The sequence below is a fragment of the Struthio camelus genome, chromosome Z (genome assembly GCF_040807025.1).
Source record: "Struthio camelus isolate bStrCam1 chromosome Z, bStrCam1.hap1, whole genome shotgun sequence".
In the NCBI taxonomy this organism is placed as follows: domain Eukaryota; kingdom Metazoa; phylum Chordata; class Aves; order Struthioniformes; family Struthionidae; genus Struthio; species Struthio camelus.
This window is the reverse complement of record NC_090982.1, coordinates 28,166,815-28,190,404: the sequence shown is the minus strand read 5'-3', so window position 1 is coordinate 28,190,404 and position 23,590 is coordinate 28,166,815. Positions and strand designations below refer to the sequence as shown.

Sequence of the window (23,590 nt, the reverse complement as noted above, 5' to 3'; positions counted from 1 at the left end):
ACCAAGTGTCCCCAGGTCACCCCCAGGCGCTCCTCTGCAGCTTCTCTGTCGCCAGAGTCGGTGCCAAAGCACACACAGGTGTCTGTCCACGTGCCAGCGTATGCCATTGGTCCATTGGTGACATAGTGTGTGTCAGAAAAACAAGCTGTTTCCATGCTGATTTTAGCCAGCCGAAAGGAAAGTTTAGGACATGTTATCGTACATAGTCGTGTTTTTGTATTACTAGTGACCGGATTAATCCAAGTTTATTCTGATAGTTTAGCAACTTGTAGCACAATGGATGTCACTAAACATCAGACCAACGTTGCATTTAAAAAAAAAAATCATTATTTATAGCAACCCTTGAAATTTGGCTCCCAGGCTAGCACCAATATGGGAGACAGTACGTTGTCCTGAGGCAAAGGGGCACAACCCTTCTCTTCCCAGACGCTGCCTGGGCTCAAGAGCAGCCTCAGACAGGACTGACATGCTCATAACACGCAAGTGAGGTTACTCTTAGTTTGTAAGTACAGTCCTCAGACTGTAGCGGGCATATCCACCATACCAAAACACTCTGCAGAGGTTAGGCTTTTATGCCCCTTGCTGTCATTAGTGTGAATCAGAGAGCTACTACTCTGTGTGTATATACAAAAACACACATTTCAACAGACAGAGCTCAATACGTGCAACTGCACCAAACTGCATAGATACCCTTTAAGATAGACACCCTTTAAGGGCACCCAAACCAGCAGATTTTGGGGATGGCCTAATTGTGCTCCCGAGGTCTCACCATCTAGCAGCACTAGCCACTGCAGAAGGGAACAGAGGGCCAGCAGACAGCCCCAGGCACATTTTAGCCCTGAGGCTTGCCCACGTAGGCAGGGAGCTGCACGCTATCTACACCTTCCAACCAAAGGGGAAAATCCTGAGGGCTGATGATGCTTGATAGCGGTATTCCCCCAAGACCTTACACTCAGGAGACAGAATTAAGGCCTTAGAATTAAATGTGGTAATTGTAATGCTGTATCTTCCAGGCACCATCGACTTTCAAATAGTAATAACAACTATTAATAATAATTGATAAAAATGGTGAGACCTACAGCTTTACTTCATAACTGTTAGGGAAATAACACAATCTCAAACCTTTTAAATGGAATTTAATTCATATTCACTAACTGCCGGTGCCTCTCGCAGTAAGGTAACGCCAGTGTTATTAAAAATTTTATTGCCCTCTTTTCCCTTAACGGGAATTTACTTAGACCTTCCAAATCCTTGGACCACTTGGAGAATAGTTAAACCATGGAAATATATAGCACAATAAAACTTATCATTATGGATGTTCTTGTTAAATTGTTTTTTATACTTTTAATTACCAGGTCTTAGAGGCACTCTCAGAGGGAAAGTAATGCAAAGACAGAAACACCAGATTGCAGATCTAACCACCTTAGAGACTGATGACAATTTAGCTGTTTTATCCTCGGGAAATCTTTGTAATCTTCTTTTTGACCCGGAAGACCTGATTTCTTTAAAAAGAGATGGAGAAACAATCCTGAAGAATTGCCTAGCCAAAATCAAGTGAGGGGGCGGGGAAGGGATTTACTCTCTTTGGAAGCAATGTTCATCACTAAAAATTTAAAATACATATATACATAAATTTAAGTAATACCATACAATGTTTAATCAAGGATAAAATAACTCATGGCAATAATAATCTGACAACATTGCAGTGGAATCCCAGAAAAGCAAAACATTCACATATATACATTCGTTTTATATTTACTAGGTCTTGTTTTCTTTTTAAAGTTTGGAAAATGAAGTGAATTTTAAAAATATTAACTATGAAACATGAGTCTAACTTTCTAAGCTTAGTTCTTAGAACATACTTCTTCATTTTAGAGTTTTATAGTCTGAGACAGTCTTGAGGTAATTTAGGATATAATGACTGAATGAATTCATCTGTCTTCATCTATGACTGTCCTCAAACTCTGCAAGTAAATATAAATGCTACAGTTGCCTTCAATATCCATATATGACAACTACACTCACCTAAATATACCCTGAAACTATAATTGAAACTTTCATGTAAGAGCACATGAGCAAGCAAGTTGTTCAACCACTTGCCAATGGGAAACAGCCCGAGAGATGCCTTCCCATCAGCTGCTTATCTAACAAATTAACTAAAACACTTCTACTCTTCTATTCTTTGAGTAGAATTCTTCTGTTTCTTGAATAGACGAATTACCTGGACATCTGGCTGCAAAATACACTTTTTCCCAGTGGGCTGAATGGAAAGCAACATGCGATCCGAGTTGGTGGTGAATTGGTGGATGTATGGTTAATTAAGGTCCCTGTTCCTCTGGACTTTAACAGCTTTGGTACAAAACGAATTGGGAAAGGAAGGAAGATCGCGTCCAGTTCTTCACTAGTTCTAAACTCAACGAAGTCCTGGAAAGAGCCCAGCAAGCACAGATCTGTTACCCCTGTGCAGATTTGGAACATAAATCACTATAATTAGGTTCAGAAGCGTATTTCACAAAGGGTTGGAGAGTCGACTTTTCACTTCTTTCAGAATTGGAACAAATCTCTACAGTGTCAAAATTGTTCACAGAAAAAAATATTAAGACGAGAGAGAGAAGGAAGTTTATTAGGATTACTTTCATCACCTCATTTTGACAAAAGTACCTCAACAGTATTTCAAACTTGGTCGTATGATACAAAGGACACTGGAAACCATGTTTCACACACAAATGAAAACGTTTCGGTGTGAAACTGCCGAAACAGAAGGTGCTGAGATAATGGGAACTTTCTCCCCTAAATTAAATGCCAGTGAAGCCAGCCTGGTATTCCAAAGCATTTTTATTTCTGACAGAACCAAATATTCCCATGACTTACAATTCTACTTAACTTCCTCTGCTCTACAGCAAATGCAGAGGAAATGTGGCCAGAGCCTTTCACCTGATCCCTGCTGGCCCATACCACTATCACTGCCCACAGGTGAAAACAGGTTCAATGATACTATAGAAAACTGCTGCCCTTTTTCCCTCCTCCGTCCTTGCAGGCTTAAGAGGCATTAAATGTTTTAAAATCAGGGTTCTGATCTCAGCATTTGAGGTCAAAAAGCCCTACCACGTGCCATGCACAAGAAACAGGGTTTCCTTACATAGAGCACACTGCGGTGGGGAGAAGGAACAGTCTGCTTTCAGTTTTGGACAATTTGGGGCTCTTGCATAGACCAGTAAATGAAATATTTAGGAGAGAGAAGCACAGGCCCTCAGGAACTTATTCAACCTAAAATTCTAGTTCTGAAGAAAAGGCCTCTATCCAAATATTTAAGCTCTCAGGAAGTCCCCCTTTGGGCTGATATCCTACGCTATCCCACACTGAGTTAAAAACAGCTCCTTGGATTACTACAGGCAGCTGGCATAGAAAAAAAATCAGAAACTGCCAGCACTCCTGAGCGTTGTGGTCTTGTCTTGAGCAGCAGAAGCAAGATAAAGCTACTCTGATGACTAGTCTAAAGAAGGGAAAAACTCCTGGTAGTTAGTCTCTGTTTTATATCTAAAGCAGTACATTAAAGGAACATCTACTGGAAAAAAAAGAGTGCACTTTTAATGTGCCCAAACTCAGTCAACTAAAAGAATGCAAAGCAGTGGTGAAACCAAAGCAATATGGGTATGAATGCAATTATCACCTCAAACTCAACCCGAGCTACCCTAAAAGCGTTATTTCAAACTGAAATGCCCATGTAAGACAGTCTTCACTTCTCTTTTAAGCCCAATTAGCTAACACAAATTAGATGTCCAAGTTGTGCAAATATCTCTCTACGTGCCTGAGGAACGCAGAACCTCAGCTGGCAATTCCTATCTGTGCTTCTCTCACATTTCTTTCTTTTCAGGTTTGTTTTACAGAGAACAGATATTTCCTCGGAGCATTGCCAGCATCTCTGTTTCTGAACGGTGATGTTCTGAACATGCTGGACTTGACCTCAAACGCTCCATGCCTGTATCACTCCTTACACTTTCTTGCAACTTTTTCTTCTGAGTCTGGAAATTCCAGGTAAACTGAGAAGCTAATAGTCATCAACTAGTAAAAAAGCTATACTATAATACAGAGTTCTTCCTCAGTTTCTTAAATCCTCGGTCTGGAAGAAAAGAGTTTAGCCAGCTGCTAGTACACAAGAGGATATTCCCTTCTGAACCACCCCCCCACAAAAAACAAAAACCCAAACTAGCCAGACAAATCAAACCACTTGTCTGTTACAACAGAAGCATCGCAACTTCCATATAAATAAACTAGCCTGCACACCTCTTCACATTCTAGGAACGAATATGCTGATGCTTTACTCTTGAAACTCCCTCTCCAGTTTAAATGGGGAAAAAAAATATATCACCTTACTGAATTAATATATGCCACTCCTGACTTCTTTTGCATGTTTTGGCAATTTTCTACTGTGTTTCAGCTACTTGCATGGAGAAATTTTGTTTGAGCACTTAGGTTTAACTGGAAAAGTCCAATTTGATTTTTCAAATCAGTTGACATCTAAACTGAGTAACAGAGGCATTAACATAAAGTAGCTCTGTATTACATGCTTTCAGATAAGAATGTTATTACTGCTGCTTACATCCTGCTGCACTTTGTTTTAAAGTAATGTAACACATTAAGTGTTTCAAGGAAAAACCAGAAATAAACTCTCCAACCTTCTAACTTTTCATGTGCTTTTGTTTTCAGAATAAAACCAGTAACAAGACTCTAAGGTCATTTTTAATTCTTGATATTTTTCTAATTCCCTATCAAGGATGAGATTTTTTTTCAAAGTCATTTCATAAATTTTAATGAGAATTTGCACCTTAATGCATCTATTAGGAAGCTTTACAGTTCTCAAAAAAATACAACTGCAGCTAAATGAAGTGAACACATAGGTTAAGAAAAGAACATAAAAAGAACATTTTAAATTACGGTGGACTTTTCTTACAGGAGTTTGAATGTTCTATTCTAGATTATCTCTGTAACAATACAAAGGCTTCTATTCTGTTCCAGAATATAGTCTGAGTACGTTTAGTCTCAATGTAAACTAAAACTAAAATTTAATTTGAAGGATAATCTGAATTTAAATGTACAATTCAAAATTTCTAGTTAGAAATATTCTATTTTTCTAAATACAGAATTATTCTAAATATATTGCAAAATATATTTAGCAATGTGAAACAAATTAATTTTCACCTGGGCAATAAGGTGGGCTAATAATTGGTTAATTACTTTTTTAAAATTCAGGATACATCAGACAAAGCTTCCTGCATTATGCCTTCTGTGTATACGTTTGTTTGTACAGTCGTATTTTAAAACGAATATTATCAAGTGAAATTCTGCTTTGGGGGATTCCAGTACTTTAGTGCTCTCCTGCTAACTGTATTTAACATTTGGAGTTACATGAAAAAAGAGAAGAAACTTCAAAATCAAACAGTGGTATAAAATGTTTTGCCTCATCAAAAAAAATAATGTATTGACCCTCAACTCAGAGGCCTTTGCACAGCTGTTTTGGTGGAAGTATCTGTAAGAATGGCAAAGTGTTTAGTCAGAAAAGAGGCCGCAGCTCTCAGGATATAGTAGGAATTTATAAAATAAGTTCAGATATTAAAAAGATATAAACTACAACTGTATCAATAGCTTTATTCTAATATGTGCTTAATCATATCACGAATTATTCATTTACTCCACCCTACCAAACAGGATAAACAATCCTTCCAAAGAGGACTGTGGCAGCTTTTTTGGATTATATATTCATTTAAATCCTGTAAATTTTGGAATGAAGATCTTTCCGCCTTATTAATTGAGTTCGGAGAGGAGAGAGAGGGTAGCTGATTCTCTTTGGAATAAAACTGCTTACCCCTTTGATCTTATTTAATTACAAATAATGATAGTTCTCTCAGAATAAGAAAAAATTGCATATTCAAGGCCAAAGACAAATCCTGAAGACATCAATCAGTTCAGTAAAGCCAAGAGAAAGTTGCCTGAATAAAGACAAGGTGGAAAGGTTTGAGTTTGAACACAGATGAGAAGTGAAGAGAATAGTGCCTTAGCCACTGCAGGTCATACAGGACCCTGGTAAATACATATTCCCTCCAACAACAGCAAGAAAAGCAGAGCCTGAGCCCAGACCCCACCTTCTCCCAACTGCAGCTCTGCAAACAAGGATGTGCTGCAGTTGCCAGGGGACAGCTCTCCTTGAGTCTCACCTGTATTGCCTACTGGTATCCTCCACACATTATCCTTGCTGCACAGTACCACGTCCCTACAGATGAGGACATAAAAATATGTCCTCAGTATTGTTAGGAATGAATAAAAATTGAGACATGGACCCTATGTTGATTATCCAAACACTCTAAATCAAAAGAAATCTGACCATAACTAAGTTTATTCTTTTAAAGTCAGTAAGAAACAGTTGCATCCGCCTCCTCTCACAGTTGCATCCGCCTCCTCTCTCGGACTGACAAGCAGGTTGTGACCTTAAGGACAATGTTCAAGTAAGTAGATAAAAATTAATGAATGCAGATGCAACAACTTTCCTTTGTGAGCAGATTTTCCTGTGAAGCTAAGTTTGGTCTACCAACAGCTATATTGGTTTAAATGAGTTGGGTGGGAGATGGGGAAGAAAGTCATTTCCACATCCATCAGGTGAAATTTCACAATCCAAGTACAACTAAGGACCTTAATAATTGCAGCCCCTTTGTCATGGAGAGTTTTGCCTGAAGAGATAATGCAGCAATTGGCAAGTTCATGTCCCTATCAAATAAAGCAATGCAAGGTTGCTCAGCAACCTGTCATTAGGGGTTTTCAGTTCCAGGGCAACATTAAACATTTCATGAAAATTCTCAAAAGGAAATCAATTACTGCCTTCTCTCCTATTAATCTTTCCTATTGTTTATTTTAAAAACACAAAGCAGTGCAATGTAAACTGATAATTTAGGTCCCCTTTTTTGAAGCTCTGTGAGTCACCACCTTATTTCTCTAAGTACAGAATGAGTGCCTCAAACCGTATTTATTTTCTGCTCTAGGAACAAACTTTCTCTGTCCAACATCTAAAGCGGCTTCAACACAGTATTACACCATCATCCATTGCAAGCTCAAGCCATAACAAATGTTGTTTGTGTCTGTGGGGAAGCTGTCAAGCAGTATGGTAGCGTTTGCTTCAGTAAACAGCTCCCAAAAGGAAGGTACTGGATAGGAAACAAATATCTTTAACATTGCAAGTAGTCCACCAAATTGTTGTTTCATTCTAAAATCTTGCTCCCCTTTACTAACTCATTGTTCCGTACTGTAAAGCATCCAAATGATATATACCGCATTACCTGAAAAGAGCTTTGTTGCTTCTTTGTTGACTTTGAATCCTATTTCATGTTGCATTACTGAACAAATGTAAAATGACAGTAAGAGAATGAGGATGCGTATACATGCTGTACCATGGATGTTTATGTAAGCAGCAAACAAAAACTGCCATATTCTACGTATTAATAGCTACTCCAAACTCTAAGGATTACTAGGTTTTCCATGTTTGTACTCTGATACGTGATTATAATACGGCAGAAGAATTTGGCTGACACTGCTACTTCAATCATGCGAACAGTGTAACGGGTAGTTAAGAAATAGGTTTTATGTTTTAACAAACTACTATGAGGAAACGTTCACAGGAAAGAAAGTTCACGTTCATTTCCTTTTAAATTTTCATCATGAAACGTTTAATAACCCTCGTCCCTGTCCTGAAACTTGTAAACATTTGCCCAGCACCACTGGGATCAAGTCTCTTCTCATTTACAAAACCATAAATCAGAAATAACTCCGTTGAAGTTAACAGAATTTAAGAGGCATAAATCAAGGGAAATCAAATGTAATGGGAACAGTTGTATGAATGAAAGATTTAAGAACAGGGCACCAAGTTAGATATGCTGTTATATCTCCATGTACTTATTTAAACATCAGTATAAAACTCTTAAGCACATTAATAGCAAGAGAGTTTATAACATTCAAAATGACTAACGCAGTGACCTACAGTAGTCATACTGTTTCCAGCGAACATTTATATTGCCAGCAATAAACCTTTTCACACTGTACTTTGTCTTACAAATCTGAATTCAGCTCTTATTGGTCACAGTAAGTACAATGTTTTCATTTAACTGACTTTCACATGAGACTTAAATTAAGTAATTTCCTCCTCTATCACTAATATAATTTACTGGAGAATAATAAAGAAGTGACTCATGGGAATATCTAGGACTGAGCTAAGTTCATCTACGCGATGTGTGGAGGTACTAAATCCACCGCTTTTTTATGGTGAACCTACTACATACCTCTTTGACTTTGTACTGTATCAAAGTCTGATGATTTAACACTCTGTACAGCAGGCCTAACTGAATAAGTATAAAGGCAAAATCTTTCCAGAACCAGACATGATGACGATATATTCACCTATCTTATTTGATCAGTGTTAGAGCTGTATAAAAGTTGACACTATTTGTACAAACATGAGGTTTGCCAGTAACCATTATTTACACAAGCAATCTCCACTCCCATAAGTAATCTCATGATTTTGATAAAGCAACTTGAGCAACAACTATTCGTAAGAGTAACAGTTTCTGAAGAGGATCCTATGAAGAGTTACTGAAGTTCAGTAATTTCTTACTGTGGAAAAAATAAAACCTTTGTTTGACAGGATCTGCAGATAAGTGTAAGGAAAAAAACAAGCAAGTAAGCAAGCAAGGCCAATGCCCCCCACCCACTAAAACTCATTGTATTAAAGTACTATTCAAACCTAGTGAGAAAGAAGTCAACATGATAATAACTCAGGTTTAGTGAGGAGAACACAAAAAGAGCACAGCCAATCAAGGGACTGCTAATTCTAGGCATAGTCAAGCAAGATTCATCTAAAAGTGGCTATCTCCAGCCACAACAGAAAACAATCTAACACTTCCTAATTCAGATATACATAGGTATTTCTCCCGCTCTGCCAGCTTCAGTAGTGCCAGAAGAGCTATTAAGGTTCAATTCAGTTTTCACTGGAATCAGTGGGATTCTTCCAGTGTCATCAATGGGAGCTGCAATAAGCACTCAGCAAAGAAATGCTCCACACATACTGAATCCAGGCCTCAAATAGGAGCAAGGCTTGCATGTTATAGCACGTTAGCTTTCTAAAGCCTACATTTTTTCTATCAGCGTCAAAATTACTTCAACCTACAGAGAAAAGACAAGGAGAACTGATGGCCAATCGCAGTTCAATGTTAAATATCTACAGTTACTAGAACCAATGATAAAATACATGTCAAAGCTTGCATACCATGTTCACTTCACACATTTAAAGAATATTCCTCAACAGCCTTCTTGTTTGGAGAACAAAATCTTAGAACTTGAAGGCTGAATGAACGCTCAGCTGCATATTTCAAATTGCATTTCCCTGGAGAAAGGAGAAATGTTTCTGCTGCACATTTGTTTAATATATTGCTATCTAAATACTTAAACAGGGAAAAGCTGGTCAGCTGGAATGCTAGCAATGAACTGGATAAAAGCAGGTGTTCTTCTGTAGAAACAGATTTGCAATTGCTTTCTAAAACATCTATTTTCATGCCCTATCAGTCCTACAAGCTCAAAAACATTAAGAAATCACCAGAGATTCCAGCCATCTCTAGAACTCACTCACTGTGCAATTAAAAGTGTCAGATTAATATTCCTAATTCCTAGTCAAGAAATGGAAATTACTGAAATTTCACAAGATGGAAACGGTATGTAATTATAAAAAAGCACCCATGTTGCAATGGTAGAACCCTTTATCGATGAGATGTGTTTAGCTGCCTTTGCCAACACAGTTCAGAGCACCTCACGTTACGGCACGGTTAACTCTTTCAGAAAGCACAACTCTGTTTATTTCTAATTACCAGTCTGCCCAGGTGATGGCTTGGTGATTTGTCAGCTGGCCGCTGGCCTCAGAACTGTAAGAGGAGTCTGTTAAACCCTGAGGGGCAGCGAGACTTCCCTGAGCTGATTACTACTGAAGTAAAGGGATTGCTTGACTGGACAGACAGAAAGGTATAACGAGTGTGATGCAGAGATGGGCAGGTGTTAGAGCCCCAAGGAAATCGGAGATATTGTATATCTGCTCTGGAAATGACCTTGCCCTTCAAATAGGTATGAATAAGACTGCACTAATGCTGTCCTTCAGATTCAAAAAAAGGCAATGATTTGGCTTACAGTGGAGCGAAGGTGAATCTTCCAAGAAGAAAAATGAAAACTGCATCAATGTGTAACACTGACTGAGGCTGGAGCTCTTATTTGTGGCATTGCTACAATGCTTCTGATCTGTTAAGATTCCCTGATATTATCACAATACCTGTAGTTGCATTTCTAACATTCAGGTTGAAAGGCTATTGAGACCTTTACAAACTTCAGGTGAATGCTTTGCTGGGCTAAATTTCAGGGGCTCTCTGAGATTCAGTGAGTGCAGTGTTTTTCTTTAAAAGCAATAGATAATCTGAGCTATAAAAACACTGCTCAGATATTTGCTACTCCTCTACACTCCAGCTCGTAGCACTACTGCTTCCTGGGCAGGACGGGGCTTGGTTATTTGAGAGAAAACAGTGCTTACTTTATAGTCTCTTCCTGCAATGAAGCTGTGCTACACATTACCAAGGGGCATAGGGGAACTTTCTCAGCTTAAAGACTTGTCATTGCTGTTCATTTTCCTATTTGGCTCACTGGAGGCCAGCACGCTCACAAAAGCATCAAATATTTTTCGAAGTTTAACATTTCATTGATTTGCTTGCTTCCATTTAGTTCAGATGAGCTCCTTGGGATATGGTCCTTTAAGTACAAATATCCTGCAGCCCACGAGTTCTAAAGGAATAGGGATGACATAGCTGAATAAACAAATTCAGTAAACTACAGTAGCTGAAAGTCATTGGAACACTGGCATGAAACCTCTCACTTAAAAAAACCGCTTTCATATCTAAGGACAGCAGGGTGATAAACGATCTTTAAAAGGAGATCTCCACTAGCAAAAGCAGTAGAAACTATAAGAAGTAAGAGAATAATGGACACCAGGATAAAAAATTACCTACTTGGAAAGGATTAAATAGAGGAAAATTCTGCCTTACAAAACTATTGAGTTGAAGAGGTCAGCAAGCATGCAGATAAAGGTGACCAGTAGATATACTCTGTTTGGATTTCCAAAAGGCTTTTGACAATGTCCTTCACCAAAAGCTTTTACGGAATTAAGAAACCATAGCGTAGGCGGATGGTCTTTGCACAAACAATTAATTAGAAGACTGAAAACAAAGATTATGAATAATCAGTTCTCACAATGGAGGGAGGTTCCTACCAGAGTTCTGCCAGGGCCTGTGCTGGAGCCTTTTCTGGGACCTATACCTTTTCATGTGAAAAAAGATATGGAAAAGGGAGCGAGCAATGAGGTGCAGAAGTCAGCTATTGTTAACGATCCTGGTCACAAAGACTGGCTGCATGAGCTGCAGAAAGACCCTGTAAAACTGAACGACTTGACAATAAAATAGTAAATGAAATTCGGTAGATGAACTGATGTATAATACTAACCTCAAATACAAAACAAAGTGTTTTGAGGCTGCCCAGTACCACTGAGGAGCGGTGATCACAGGGTTATGGTACAATGGTTTGTGGAAACCTTTGGTTGGTGGCAGCCTCAAAAGCAAATCATGATCGAGAAAGGCACAGAGATCAAAGCAGAGAACATCATGATGCCACTGTATAAATAATCCAAATTTTCTCTGCACTGTGAGTACACTGCGCAGTTCTGGTCCCCTCTATTCACAGAGGACATACTAGAGCTGGAAAAGTCTCAAAGAAGGACGAGAAGGACAAACAAAGATGTGGAATACCTTCTGTACAGAGAATAGCTAAGTAAGCTAAGACTCTTCAGTCTAGAGAAGAGATGTTAAAAATGAAATGCTAAAAATCTAAAAAATCATGTGTGGGGTTGACTTTCACTGTCTTTTTCTGTACAAGAACTACAGGCCATTAGACAAAGCTAGCAGGAGTCACGTTCAAAACAAGGAAAAGAGAGGTGGTTCTGCGCATGGTGAAGCAGCAGACTTTTAAAATACTTGCCAAAGAATATTGTAGATGTTGAAAGTTTACATTTATTTGAGAGACTGGACAAGTGTCTGGACAAAAAATCCACTGAGAATTTCTGAGTGCACAGAAACTGCATCCAGTTCGGGAAGCATCCTGAGCTGAAAACAGCTGAAGGGAGTACTAGGGAGAAGCATCAGCTGCTTGTTCTGTTCTTTCTCTGCTACAGACAATAACTGAATGCCACTGCCATAACCAGGCAGGCTAGACGGACCTTCTGACAGATCCAAAAGAACCTCACATCCTTATGGGCCTGTTTGAATAAAGGCCATTCACACGAGCAGAGATTTTACAGGAAAAACTTATCTATGCCCTGGACGACATACTGTTGGCTTTAGAAGTGCCACATAGCATGGATTTTCTTTGCTGTTTGCTTTTAGGACATCAGATTACTGTATTAATATTTTTTGCAAAGGGAAGGTAAAGACATGTTCTCTAGTTTTATGCAGAGGAGGAGCTACATGCTACCATTGCTTAAGCTAAATTCTTAAAAAAGAAGAATATTACCTAATTCTTGAATTTCAAGCACATAGCACTACTCTGTAACACTTTCACTGCCCATTAAGCATTCACTCTTGCACAAAACCTAGTGTTTTTATTCCAGTTTGTACAGGAATGAATAAGTGAATGTAGCAAAGGTTTGAATTATTACTTGTAACACCTCCACAACTTCAGTTTGGCCCTGGAGAGGCCTACTCCCAGCTGGCACAAAAATGTCTCTAAAACAAGAGTAAAAGGAGGAAAGCCTGAAGATGCCTTAACTTGACCAAAATCGGCCCCTTGCTGATGGATATCCCTCATTTAGAAGTATACTGTCACCCTGTCAGCAGATTCCTTCTATATGGAAGAGTCGGAGCTGAGATTTTTTCTTTCCTGATTTGTTTAGCACTATATGATCAATGATCATGCCTGGCTAATGCACTTTTTACAATCTCTTCTCCTTAACATACCATCATGCAGTCTGCAAGAATTTCCACAACAAGCTGTTCTGGCAGGATTTCGTGATGTAGCTGTGATATTCCTCTGGACTTGCCACCATTCCATTCCAAAGAGTATTTCATTCTGCAAATATCAGGCAAATTGGGTCCAGCATGTTGCCAAATAATCACTTACTGTTTTAAGCTATACATCTTTGGCAAGCAGGATTCTGTTTGATCATATTTTTCCTGTGTTTGGCAGGTGACAAAGAGCATCACGGTTTCTCACTAGGGGTCACACGATTTATTCAGATCCGTGGCTGACATATGTATCTGCCTGTCTTGTGATTTTACAGTTCATCATTTGGAAAGGAACAGAAAGATATACCGGTCAATCACAAAACCACAGAACACAGCTGCAAAACATGCAAATATAGTACTGGAAATATCTTGCGTGACAAAGACCAGAGAATTATTTAAGACACTGCACAAAGCAGTGGTGAGGCTGTACACAAGCTGGCCATCTTTCTGGTCAAATTAAACAGAGTTCAATTAAAACATAGCAACTAGGATGACTATGGGAGTTGGAAGCCTCTTTTCTAAAAGGAAACCAGAAGTCACACTAGCAAAATTCAAGGTAAGTTGACCTCTGCAAAAGTGCTGGAGAGACAGAAGAGCTATTTTAACAAAAGAACAAACAGACATAAACTAGCTACAACTAAATTCAGTCTGTAAACTTGACGCCAGTAAAACACAGCTTTTCAGACTGAACACAAGTAACCTTACCACTTTTAAAAATGATTAGCTTTAAAATGATTTAAAAGTGGTGGAGAGGTGAAGACCTGAAGGTTTACAACAGCAAGGAAATGGCCTTGAGCTGCAATTCAGTATCCCTGTGACTTTATATTCATTGTGAATGGATACTTTGCAAATCAAAAATTGTATCTACCTTCAAATATTACTTGATTAGCTGTCCTCTTCAAATTCCTGAAGTAGAGACCAAAACTAAACTATGGAATGGTAAGCAACAAAACTAAGTAGATAACATTAATGTGTCTGTTCACTACAGTGGGGTGCACAGCACTGCCTGCCGGAGTTCCTCTAGAAACTATTTCTGGTCCATATTTTCATCAGTGACTTGGATACTGGCATAGGAAACATGCCTATTAAACATATGCACAAGAAGAAGCAGAGAAGGGCTGCAAGCATGCTGAAGGACAGGAACAGAATTCAAGATGTACTTGACAAACTGGAAAACTAGGTCTGGAAAAATAGGACAAAATTCAGCAAAGACATACGCAAAGTATTACACCTAATCAAGGATATTCTATTGGGCAAATTCAGGCTGGAGAGCAACTGGCTAGGAATTTGGCAGAATCAGTCTGTGAACTATAGCAGATCACAAGCTGAACATAAGTTAGCAATGTCATATGGCCACGGGAAAGATAAACACCATAAGTGGATATACGAATGAGAGTGCTGTCCTCAAGATACCTGAAGGAATCCTTATGGTCAACTCAGCAGTGAAGCCCTAGCAGGAATACTCCAGCCATTTTCGAGATGAGGATCACTTTGAAAGACCAGAGCTAGACAGCAAAACTGACCAGTGAAAACGTGACCTACGTAAAACAACAGAGAGAACTGGGCTTGGGTGAAAAAAGAGAAAAGTGGGTGACAGGAAGAACGGAACATTACAGCTTCCCTGCTGTTCCTTTTCTTCATAGTCATGGCGAGACAAGAAATGCGGGCCTTAAGCTGCAGGAAGAGAGATGCAGGTTAGACTTCAAGGGCCCAATGAAAATAACGAACCACCAGAATCGCCCATGCCCTGGCACTGGGCAGTCTCCTTACTGAAGACCTTCAAGAACAGGTTAGCTATCTGCCAGGAAAAATGTAGGCATAGCTTATCTTCCCTCAGGACACACAAACGGACAAGCTGATTTCTTGAGATCTCTCCCAACGGATCCACTTCCACGGCTGTCAGTTGTTACTGCTTTGGGTGCCAGAAGGCACTGTATCTCTACATGCATTGCCCATGCTACTGATGTACTTCAACATGTTTTACAGATTTATTCTTCTTCCATTTAAATATAGCCTGGTCCTCTTCCTTAGACATTTTATCTGAAAGGAGCAGTTCCCACAACCATTGCCATTTGAAAGTTGAGTTTGTAACTACTTGTTATTCTTAAAAGTATTATTTCGTCTGTGTTTGCCCAAGGGCTTTAAATAAAGAATCATCACATAATCTGTAGCTTGCTTCTACTCCGCTGCAAACCCAGATTCTCCTCTTCCCTTATTTTACAACAATATAGAAGGATTATTATTAGGTTGCCTTTATAACCAGAACCCATCTGGCACACACTTTTCTTCGTCAAACTCCGTATAAAAGCTCATTTTTAGTAGTGTTATGCTCTACTCTCCTTCCCTCCCTGCTCCCATTTTTAACTGCACTGACAAGAGTACTGCTAAGTATGAAGTAATTAGCCTTGACATACCCTTTGTACTCTCTAATATGTGCTGTTTTCCTGTTTTTGTGGCTTGTGAGCATCTGCAAGAATGTTGTTTTGGTGCTTACATTTTCTAAAGGTCTATCTATCTGGTGGATATTTCTCTGACCCCACAAAGCTTGCTAAAACAATCTGCAGACCAGTCTCTCTGGACTGCTGGCTTTGGGAGAGTTGCTTTCTGTCACTGCCTTTCTTATGCAGTTACATTTCTTCCCCAGCTCTCAAATGTGCTTTTTCTGCCATAAATAAGAGAGAATTCAATTTTCCTTGGTGCATCTTTGTAACCCCACTACACCTTCATGTGTATGTAGCTTGGAGCACACCTAGCTGTGATTCTCTTAATATACTCATTTTTAGTACTTAAGATTTTATTAAACTTATTATTCAACCTATTAAATTTTGGTAAGAGTTCACTCTCTTTCAGTGTTGTGACCATATAGGCTCTTAATGGGCCTGTCTCATGTATTAACGCTCTGTTTTACTACTCCTGGGTAAGTAAACCTTTTTGCACACAGAGCCTTGCACGCAAAGCACATATCCTGCCTTTTGGAGACCATCCATGTAAGATGTTCGTAGCAATCTCCTCTCTTTGCTGAAGACAACCTTACTTTAGGCTCTTTGTCTTTGTCTAAGCTCCCTTTTCTGTCAGCTGCAATGCTCTTCTCCAGTCTTCCAATTTCAGTTACTTGATTTGTAATATCTCCTTTTGCCTTCCATCGGGAATAGATTTGGAAACTGGAAAACAACCATTCTTCCCATTCTTTCTGATCAATTGATCTTGTTACACAGCGTCTTCTCTCTGCCACCACTGGGATCTCAGGTTTGACATGAACTAATATTTATTAGCTCTTTCTGTGATTTGCTGGCTTTAAATCTGTAAACTTCTGATAAAACTTATATTTCAGTAAATCACATCGTTGTTTATTATGCATCTAAGAAAACCCAAATCCACATAACAAACAGTAGCTCCTGGGCAGCTCATCAAGCTTAGCACACTCAGGTTTCTCTTTGTAAACAGCATGTTCTCCTTATGGGCAGGAAATGGGGGGAACGGCAGCCTGTCACCCGCTGAGGTGAAAAAAGGTGGGGACTAGGCCACTAGCCCCTGGAAGAGATCAGAAAGGCAAGATTACTGGAAGAATACATTCTTCCAGTATCAGAAGAGGAAAGATGAGATTTGGAAAAGTGCCATCCTCAGCCCCTGCCTAGAATTAAGGAAGAAAAAAAGGAATGGGGGGATCTAAAGTTTCCCTCTGTATTAATTAATGAAGCATTTCTCTTCATTGTTGGAGCCAAAGAAAGGATAGCTGCACCTCTTCCGTTCTTCCATCTCCTTGGGGGTATCAGCTGTTTGCTTCTCTCATTCCCTCCCACACCCTCAAGAAAAGCTCCCTGCCTGAAGGAGGAGCTCCTGGCTCCCAATAGCAACTGACAGAAACTGATGCAGCACCAATTTCTACAAGAGCACAGACTTTGAAAACGGTCCTAATTTGGAAGCCCACATGTTTGGAACGAGAAGAAACTCATGTGCCCACAGTTTAAGTTACTAGTTTAAGTTATTAGCTCAAGAGCACAAAGGGTTTGAGCGTTGAAGCCAGGATTAGCGTTCCCAGCTTCACAGCTGCTTCACAAGTCATCCCTCTATAAGCTGGTGTTTCTTTCCCCAGTCTATCAAGAATATTTCAGCACCAAACCACAAATTTATACCCACTGAGAAGCTGTGTTTAGAAGAAACAAGGAAAACCATGGGAACCAAGATGACATAACTGTATACTATAATTTTCATGGTTGTATCAAAAGAAAACTTCCGTCTTCCACTGAATAGTAGCAAATCTCCACTCTATCAGCACAGTCATAGTATTTCTGCCAATTGTACAAAATGCAATGCAGACTATATGTTTTAATAAACCCTTCAGCAGCTTCCATCCAGACAGCCAAGCGTGGACAAAACTTTCCCAGAAGCCAGTGACAGACACCTTGCTTTAGGAGAAAGGTATGCTCAGTGCAGCCACTGAAAGACACGCGATTGTAAGCAACGACATAAGAAATGTCAACGAGGAACTGCTAGGTGACAGGGTACGTCCCTTATTGCTCCATCCAGCGTGTAGCTTAGAGCAATTCCACGGCTGCTTTGCATTATACCTTATCACAGCCCCAGAGGGATCGCCAGGCCCTGGCTTTCCTCAGAGACGCACGCAAGACCAGTAAGGGAGCACTCTTCACACGACACAAGGATTCACTCGCTAGAGAAACTACTAATTGCACATCCAGGATAGAAATTATTGAAATACATGAGGAAATTAAAAAAAAACAAATATATACATTTAAATCACAACTTTAGATATTTATGCTATTTTATACTCCAGTCAAACAGAGGGGGCCTTGGGACTGATTCCTTTGTAGCTTACATTGATGCTTCACTGTGTTTGCTCCACTGGCTTTAATGCAGTTGTGATTTTGTTACACAAATTACGTTATCAGTAGCTAAGTACCATAGCTTTAAGTCACGGTTAAGGCTTTTAACAGGCCGTAAATGAAGTCATTACTTGAGTGTCAGCTCAAGCAGGTCCTACTGTCCAAATGAGCAAGCTCCACACTGGCGGCCCTACCTACAAGTGATCAAAATCACAGACGTTCAGTAAGACATCCTGCTCACTTGCCTCAGTTGATAAGGTGATCCACTGCTTCAATCTTTTTGACACTTGTGCTTTCGTTCTAGTCCTATGGGGAAAGGAGTCTTCCAACAGAAACGGAATACCGGCTGATACACTGAAAAGTCTAAGTCACTTCTTGCATTTCCAAACCACAGATGAAGGAAATGAACAAGAGTCTCAGTAGATTCACTGTTAGAATTCACGTATCTATGAAGAACAACCAAACTTTTACATTTACTATAAATTTTACCTTGGTAACGGTAAGAAAAAGACAGGATAAATGAGCAGCACATTGGAGCAAGTATGGAAAACAAGAACCAGAACATAGTGCCTGGGAAAATACAAAGTAACAGCAGTTTCTTTCTCTTTTGTGCCATATCTCCTCAAAGTCCACTGAAAACTCTGCTTTTCAATAAGCAGAGAAGCTGACGGGTTCAAGTTGCTGGAGACATGTAACAGGAGATGGAGACCACAGGGAGAATTCAAGAGCAATAGGAGGTTACCAGAAGCTGTGAGTTGCAGAACCCAGCAGCTCACTGGCAGGCGATCTCTAGTCCTCCTTTAACACACCTTTTTCATCCATCTATTCCTGACTGACTATCATTCGGCTAGGCTTTGTGGCTTTCCTGACATCACCATGGTAATGAAAATGGACTTAGAGATATTTCGAGCCTCAGTGAGATGTTATTTTACTGAAAAATCACATGAGCACCAAGAAAGGGAGGACTAAATTGTAGTATCAGGAGCGCAGCAAATAACAAGAACTAAGAGAAGGGATGTTTTCTGACCTTCAAGAATCACAGCCTTCTGTCTACCGTCTTGTGTCCGCTGCGGTGTCTTGTGTCACCATTCAGCATCATTTCTCCACAAACACAACCCAAATATTGCCTACCCTTAACTGTCTATTCTTAAAGCACCCTAGTATTTCTCTTCCTCTCATACCTTGTTGTACCTCCGCTCATTTAAAACTGATAGACTGGCTGATAAGAATAATACCCTCAAACTCCTCCTCTTTTCCTTCCGTTCTAATTATGCAGTTAGGTACGTTTTCAGAATCCTTCTGTTTTCCAACTCTGCAACTGTCCCTACCCGACTTCCATTTTTTATACACAATTTCATTAACCTTTACCTAGAATACTGTAATTCCTTTATCTGTCTGAGTCAATAGTACTGGGTCAGTTCACTGGGTCAGCTGTAGCAGAACTTTGATTTAGTTTTTTGCATTGTCTTCTTAAAGGTGAGCTCTCAATTTAACCAGAAGCTTAATGCACTATACTGTTTTTTTTTTAAATCTATTTCAAATTATTTATGGATGTGTACTTTCATGAGAGTTGCAAATTGCCATCTTCAAGCAAAAATAAACATAGCTTAGCTCTTCCTGACACATTCAGCTTTACTCGCTGATTTTCAGCTTACCTAGAAGAGATGTCACCTGCAAAAGCAAAGCTTAATTACCTGGGCATGGCTGCTAAGATATGCAGACATTAAGCATGGGAAGTCCTGTCTCTAACAGAATTCTGCTTACTGGTTTTCTTTTTTTCAGTGTTTTGATACTGTAGTCAACTAAGACAATGTCTTTCACCATCCTACAGTCAATAAAGATTTTTAAATTATTTCCAATTGTCTCTTAACAATAAACAGTAGATGCCTTTCTCATAGATTGTTTTGCACTTCCTGTTATGTGTCAAGGAATTCCCGCTTTTTGAAATCTATGAAAAAAGCCCATTACAGACAAATCCTACTCATCAGTCCTACCTCTTCCTAGCTTCCTTTCTCTAAAATGTAGCTTTCACATTCCTCTTTACCTGTCATTATTAAGCAATAGGCTCTGCGTGCAATGACGGATAAGCTCCACAGAAGAGGATACACACTTTCTCAGTTTCTTAAGAAATATAATTATTTCATGCATGCTTTGACCCATATATTTGAATGGTAAACCATGTATGACTAAACCACAGGCAATCTAATTACCTTACATACGTTGAACTCTGAATTCTTACATTATACGTCCTATCTAGAGACCTGATAAAAGTAATAAAAGGACAGGGAGGGAATAAGAGAAGAAAGAATCACTGCAAACACTAGAACGCCCACCTAGTACTAATGAAAATGCCAACACAGAAATACCATTTGCAGATGATTTTGCTAGGAATGATCAGAAACCTAAAACTGGCCATCCTAAACAGACACTCATGAAAGGCAGCTCTGCGTTAAGTCTCTGCAAACGCATAAGACCTCTTAACTGCACAACAGTTGAGCTCTGAGCTCTGCACTGGAAGGACAGAATGACATCTAGCACTTGGTTACACCAATCCAAAATACATACAGGAAGCTCTGCGGACTATCTGTGTGCGTGCCCGCCGCCAGCTTCCTATGTTCAGCAGTTGGTAGCAGTCAGAAGACTAGGAACCACCCATCAGCGTAGTTCATATTATTAGCAAAGTTTTCTTTCTCACACAGGCATCAGTTAACAGTATTATACTCGTCGCCTTGCATTCTCCCTATGTACGTAACTAGCAGTACTGACTCCCTTCACGTATGTCCTCTTTTCATCTGTATACCTCGTAAAGTATTTTCCAGTTGTTCATTATTCATGGCCGCTATTTTCCCTCATTCCTATCTGTACACCTGATCAGTAACGTATCTATTATTAATATGTCATAGGTGTGTGTACATGGCACTTCACTGACACACAAGAAGACCACAGCAGCTTAGTATATTCTTTCCTTAATCCAGCAGGAGGTCTGGATGTGCAAGGGATAAAAAAGCAGGCCTTAAGTTGGCCAGCTGGCCTGGCAAAAGACAAAAGAGGAAGAAGTGAATCCTCTCATCAGCTAACTGCTACTTATTTCAGCACTTTAAAGGTCCAAACAGGAATATACAAAAAACACCTTGTGTGAAAGACATGCATAAGGCAAAAGCAAAACACATGGGTGCAAAAAACTTTGCTCTTGGATTCCTTCATCTTCTAAAAAGGGCACTTTCAAGGTATGGATTCAATCTGGACACAAAAACTTCCTCATGAATTTCTGTCCCTCCGAATGGGAATAGCCTTACCTACCTGCCCAAGCGTTCCAAGGGGGAAGCTGGCGCTCAGCCTTCCTAAAGATCTGCATCTGTATACATCATGTATTGTACTGCTGCAGTCTGGCTTCTCTTACGTAAATTATTCGTATGAATAAATTGCACAGCTGTCTTATTCAGGTGGGCAGTAATCGGGAACGGTTGAGATGCACGCTTCAAACTTTTGCCTTAGTGATACAACACAAATAACAACCAGATACGCGTCACTTTCAGCCGGTGGATGTAAAAGGCCTGTTGCACTAACGCAACTGTAATTTTGCAAATCTCATGTATAGGATGAAGCCTTCTGTACCTGCAAATGCTTGTTTCTAAACTCTGAATTCACGTAGTATAAACTACTGTCTAGAAAAATCGTGCCTGGATGTTCGCACACAGGCATGCGACAGAACTGTTTATTTTTTAGGCATTCAACTTGCTATGCCCTACATACGTGACTCACATTTTGAGGCTAAATGTCAGGAAAGCCTAGCATACCGCGGCGGCAAATTTGTCAGAAAAAAAAAAAAGGCGATCTTATGACATTTTTCAGCAGCAGCAGCAGCGCCTAGATGCAGCAGCAGCAGATTTTCCAGCGTGACTGGATCTAGGGGGAACCAGGTGTTTCCTCACTTGCCGTTCCTGGATCCGTCTGGATCCAGGAATTTTCTCACGGACGGATTCCTGGAGCGGGCCCGTTCCAGGTGTCCTCTCGCTGCACATCTGCGGCTCCTGCGGCATCCAGGTGTTGCCCGGCGGAGCCCAGGGGAGACCTGCCCGATCCTACCTTGGCCGCGCTGGCACCTACGGGCCGCCTTCGCCCCTCGCCCGCTGTCAGCCGAGCCGCGGGCAGCGCCGCCGCCGCCGCACGGAGGCGCGGGCACGCCGCGCCGGCGGGGCAGAGCCCAGGCACCCGCGGGCCGCGCGGCCGCGGCCCCCCGCCCCGCCGCCGCCCAGAGCGGGGCGGGAGCCCCCGGCGGCCGCTGCCACGTCCCGGCTCCGCGGGCACCACGGGCTCGCGAAGGACGAACCGGTGTTTCATTCCGATTTGGGTTTTTTTTTTTTCGGGGGGGGGGGAAGAGTTTAGCCCCCGCCGCCCTCCCCCCCGGCCCCGGCCCCGGCCACCGCCCCGGCGCGGCGCCCCGCTACCTGCCCCCGCGCCCCGCGGCCGCTCGCCGGGCCGGGCCGGGCCGGGCCGGGGCGCGGCGGCAGCGGCGGCGGCGCTGGCGGGGCCCGCGGCGGGGGCAGCGGACGGTGCCTGCCCGGCGGGCGGGAGCGGCGCCGCCTGCGCAGAAGTAGTTGTAAGGCGGGTTACCTGTCCTATATTGACGTATCCGTACTTGCTAGCTATCCTGTTGGCCTCCGGGAGCCCCCCAGCGATCCGCACAGCCCAGTGGTTGGTGTAGAGGCGCGTCCTGCAGGCGGGCAGCAGGAAGCCCAGCACCAGGGTGAGCAGGCAGAGCAGGTCCCCTCCGCCGCCGCCTCCCCCGCAGCAGCGGCGCTTCCAGCCCATCTTCCTCTGCTCCGCGCGCAGCCCCCGCCAAACTTCGCCTTCCTTCTTCCGCGGCTCTGCTCCTCACCCCCCGGCGGCACCGGCGGCGAAGTTACCCCGAGGAGGAGACGAGGAAGAGCTTGGAATAGTGCATTGAACCGCCTGGGGGGCTAAACTACCGGGGGCCGGGAATAACAGTTATTATCAGCAGCGGTGATGACCGCTCTCCCCTCCTCCCTCTGCTCTTCGGGGATTAAGTAACTTGCTTGGAAAGCTTCTCGCACAGTTTCTGAGCTCCAGCCTTCTCCCTCTTTCCCCAGCTACACGGAAAGTCTTCTCTCCGCAGGGGAGGGAGGTCGCCTTCTCTTCCCTCCTCTCTCAGCTCTCCCCTTGCTAATGACCGCCTGCCTCCTCTTCCTCTTCTTTATTTTCCTCGCCGTCCCTCTCGCTCTCCCCCGTCTTGCCCGGAGCCCAGGAGCAGCGCAGCAGCAGCGGCAGGCAGTGTGTGTGAGTGTTGGCAGCTGAGCGCCTCACTCCAGTCAGCCTCGGTCACCTCCCTCTCTCTCCCTCCCTCCCTCCCTCCCTCCTCTCCCCTCCCTCCCGCGCTCCCGCCCGGCGGCGGCGCGGAGGGCGAGGGGAAATGGCCTCCGCGCCGCCGCCCCGCGCCGCCCCGCGGGGGGCGCCGGCCCGGCCCGGTTCGGCCCGGCCCGGTCCGGCCCGGTCCGGTCCGGTCCGGCGAGGCCCGCGGCGGGGCCGGGCCGCCGCGGTGGCGGTGGGCGCGGGGGGACACGCGGGGCGGCGGGGAGGACAGCCGGCCTGGGCGGCGTGGTGACCTCG

General features: G+C 42.1%; 1 protein-coding gene across 1 annotated transcript in view; it reads right to left on the bottom strand.

The window, feature by feature from the left end:
* The window catches only part of PCSK5 (proprotein convertase subtilisin/kexin type 5), a 250,946-nt gene extending 227,652 nt beyond the window's left edge, over nt 1-23,294 (bottom strand). The window contains exon 1 of the mRNA XM_068927337.1: nt 22,577-23,294. Within this exon, the coding sequence (XP_068783438.1) occupies nt 22,577-22,774 (198 nt within the window). The 5' untranslated portion in view covers nt 22,775-23,294. The remainder of the gene's footprint in view (nt 1-22,576) is intronic.
* Between the last annotated feature and the right edge of the window lie 296 nt (nt 23,295-23,590).